The following is a 3,868-nucleotide window of genomic DNA, read 5'->3' as shown; positions in this document are numbered from 1 at the left end:
CAAAACTCTCTGGTGCCCAGCTACCATACTGAACATTTTGATTAAAGATACTATAGAAGAATCCTGATCAAAAGGGGGGAGATACAGAACAGAATTTCAAATTCTTAATGGACTCTAAACCTTCTGGAGCCATGAAGGTTGGATGAATGCCTTGAGATAATCTCTAAACCTTAAACCAAAAAAAAACTTTAAAACCTTCAGGTCTTCTTAAAACACAATAGTTTAGTAAAACAAAAAAGTCTACCTCAGCATTTTGCTTTTTTTTTTTTTTCCCAAGAACTATCTGTATGGGATCAAAGGATAACAGTAACTTGAATCGTTAGATAGGAACCTTAGGGAGCAGTAAACTTATGTTAAGGAAGGGAGGAACAATTTAGAAAAGGAGGGTGAGAATGGTTGGACAACATGAAGAATATCTGTCACTAAATGGTACGTGTAGAAACTATTGAATTGGTGTATATTTTGCTGTATATATTCTCAATAGCAAAATAATTTTTAAAAATGTGGCTGACTCTAAACTCTCCTAAAATGGAGGAGGAATCATACATTGGAAAAATATATATAGAATTAAAGCTCATTTTATTTAATTATTGATTGAGTGATTGATTGGGGTGGGGGAAACATGTTTAGCAACATTATTAGATTTCTGATTATGTAAAGCAAAAGCACCTGTTCAATGGATAAAGGTATTGACATCTGAAAAGGGAAAGTGAATTGAGCTAGGTCACAGCAAGTTTGTGGAAAAGATGATTCTAGAGCATAGGCTTTTTCTATTAAAAAAAAAAAAAAAAACCACCCTTAATAGTCCTCTTAGGGAGAAACCTAGAACTCTGTATAAACTCCAGGAGTTCACACATCTCCCTCTAACAAGAGAATTTTTTTATCTAAGATTTTGTCATTTGTTATGAAAATCCAGGTAACTATATTTATGATGAAGTCTTCCTTTTCAAGGATGTGGAATTCATTTTCATCTGCTGAAGCCTACTTTTATACCTCTGTAGTGTTTTCTTCATAGATCTTACAGATTTCTTGCTAAATTTAATCCTATTCCATGAAATTATGTGTCTGGGGTTTGTCTTAAAATAATCCAGCCAGCAGATGGTAGTCAAGCTGTTTAGTCAAACAGGATTGGCCATATGTTAATTGTGGTGTTAAAGGGAAGGGTCATGTGGGGGGTTGTTGTACTATCTATACTTTTTGATCTATTTGAAATTTTTCATTATTTTTGTTAAGTGTTTAAAAAATGCTAATATGTTCTTAGGTCAATTGAAATTGTGTGTGTTGAATTAATGTTGGATTATATGGTGTCACCAAGGTCAGAATTTACTCAACAGCAGCTAGTTAATGGGGGCATTGGTGGGTCAGGGGTAGAATTCTCCCCTTCCATGTGGGAGACCTGGGTTTGATTCCCAGCCAGTGCCCCTAGTATGCAGCCACCACCCACCTGTCCCTGGGGGCTGAGGTGTTGCTATGGTGCTGAACAGGTCTAAGTGGAGATTCCAGATTAAGACGCACCAGAAAGAAAGACCTCATGATCTACTGATATGAATCATAGCTGCCCAGTCTGCCACTGATCATGAGGACAGTCCTGTCTGCCACTGATCATGAGGATGATACAGAACCCAGCAGCATTTTGTTCATTTGTGCATGGGGTCACTGTGGGTCGGGTCACCACGAGCCAACTTAACTGCAGTTAACAACAATAACAGCATGTGGTAGCTTTGTATGTGAACAGAGCTCAGTGTGGCCTGTATAAAACATGTCTCAGAGACCATCTCTCTCTCTCTCTCTCTGTTTCCAGGGTTGTTATGATCTGGTGACCAGTTTCATGGAGACTAACATGGGAATCATCGCAGGAGTGGCTTTTGGAATTGCATTCTCCCAGGTATCTTGTGTGATTGTGTGTCGTCTGCTCTGTCCTTTTCCCTGTCTCCTGCTCTCCTTTCTCTCCCTGGTTTCCAGTCTCTCAGCCTGCCTCCCTTTGCCTTGGGAAAGGCTGATAGATGGGGTCAGAGCATCTTGCTCATTAGTCCTCAGGTCACCTGTTTATTGATTTTCCTCTTTCAACTTAAATGAAGTTTTGCCATCAAGGGAATATCAGTTGCAGTTCAACTAATGACTAGCTCCAGAAAAACAACTTGTTTCTTTTGTAGGTCAAATGGAGGTTAACTGAACAAAGTGCTGGCTTAATTGGAGCATAAACAACTCAAAACATCAAATGGCTGATCTGGATTTGGGGGAAGCTTCTTCCTTTTTCTTTTCTTAGTTCCCGGGAATTGTGCATGCGATCTCTTCATTGTGAAGAAAGCCTACATTCAGCAAACTTCATTTTGTGGTCTTTATTTTAATCTCAAAGTTTGACTATAGTCTTTCTTAAGAGGAAACCAAATTTTAGTATATTGAATTTTATTTCCTTTTCTCTCCACTCAGCCTTTTAAAAACAACAGGAGAGTTAATAGTGCAAATTAAGTGAGCCACAAATACTCAGGGATGGAACAAGATTAAGCTAAATCTAAAATTTAGCCTACCCCCACCAGGTAGTATACTGTCCCACAGACCTCTGATCTCTCAGACAAATGATGTATTTTTGCTATAGTATTGCTATGGGTGGAAGGACAGACATGTATATTTAGTGACCAAGTACCATCTTTACTTATATTTGACTCCGATTGTTTTTCAGATCACCAGATTGTTTTTCAAATAAAGCCCAATTAAAGTTATCTCAGTAAGGTTCCCACAGCTCTGATTTGACCTGCCTGAATTCTGTATTGGCTATCTCAAGACTATAATTATTTTTTTTAATGCCCCTCCATTCCTCCTGCTTAGTAACACATACATGCTTTCATTTTATTCAAGTTTGGTTTTAAAACCTTTTTATGGAAATACAGCACATACAGAAAAGTGCATAGGTTATATGGTCACAACATAATAAATTATCACACAATGACCATACCTGTATCACAATCAAGGATTTGAACATTGGCCTGGTCGTTTGATTTTGCAAGTAAAGGCCTTAGCCTTAGATAAGTAGAAAAGTTTTTATTACCCAGCAGACATAAAAACCTGTGTGATATTTTCATCTCTCAAGGGCATGTGGACTCAGCCAGCATGAATGGGCATTTCTTGTTACAGTTTTGAAATTCTCTTTTACCCAGGCTTCATTTGTAGCACTCATGAAGTGAATTAAACTTTGGATCCACTAGCACAGACAAGCCAGAGTGGTGTTGCAAACAATGCCAATTAACCAAATCTCCAGAGATATTTCAAAAGCAATTGCTGCCATGAACTTTATTCCAGTTGATATAATATTTCAGTAATAACATTTCAGAAGCATCACTGTGATGGTCAGTGAGGGGCGTTTTACAGGATTGGGAACTTAGTAACTGATGCAAACATGCAGGATGCATTTGACAGCTTTGAAAATCCAGTCAACTTAACACCTGTAGGTCTAGCATCAGGTCTTTAGCACAGAAAGGGCAGACTTTGTGTTTGGCATCTGGGGGAAGACTGTCCCCCTGGAGGAAAGACTATGGCTGAAGTCTTTCCCTAATGAATATCCTAGGACCAAACAGGGATGTGATACTAAGACTGTGGGTGGGAAGAAGAAGAGAGCCCCGAAAAGCCTGGAATCCCAGGGATGGAAACACTTAATCATCTGAGAATACTCCCATATGGCCATGAGTGGGGAGGAGGAGAAGGGAAGGGAAGGAGTTGTGAATGTTGAGGAGAGAAATCCTGTTTTCAAAAGTAACATGAACCAAGTCAAATGGACCATTCTTTGAGTCATGAAGATTGATTTAATACTTCTCCCCACTCTCTCCCCCACATCCTTGTGTGCCCAGAGGAGTTTGTTAACCAGTTGGTTATC

At 38.9% G+C, this 3,868-nt stretch overlaps 1 protein-coding gene across 1 annotated transcript in view; it reads left to right on the top strand.

The window, feature by feature from the left end:
- TSPAN7 (tetraspanin 7) overlaps positions 1 to 3,868 on the top strand; it is a 40,553-nt gene that overhangs the window by 28,048 nt on the left and 8,637 nt on the right. The window contains exon 7 of the mRNA XM_007958299.2: positions 1,802 to 1,885. Within this exon, the coding sequence (XP_007956490.1) occupies positions 1,802 to 1,885 (84 nt within the window). The remainder of the gene's footprint in view (positions 1 to 1,801; positions 1,886 to 3,868) is intronic.

The sequence above is a fragment of the Orycteropus afer genome, unplaced genomic scaffold, assembly GCF_000298275.1.
Source record: "Orycteropus afer afer isolate SDZICR_OR568_19922 unplaced genomic scaffold, OryAfe1.0 scaffold00909, whole genome shotgun sequence".
Classification (NCBI taxonomy): Eukaryota; Metazoa; Chordata; class Mammalia; order Tubulidentata; family Orycteropodidae; genus Orycteropus; species Orycteropus afer.
This window is presented reverse-complemented; position numbering and strand designations above follow the sequence as displayed.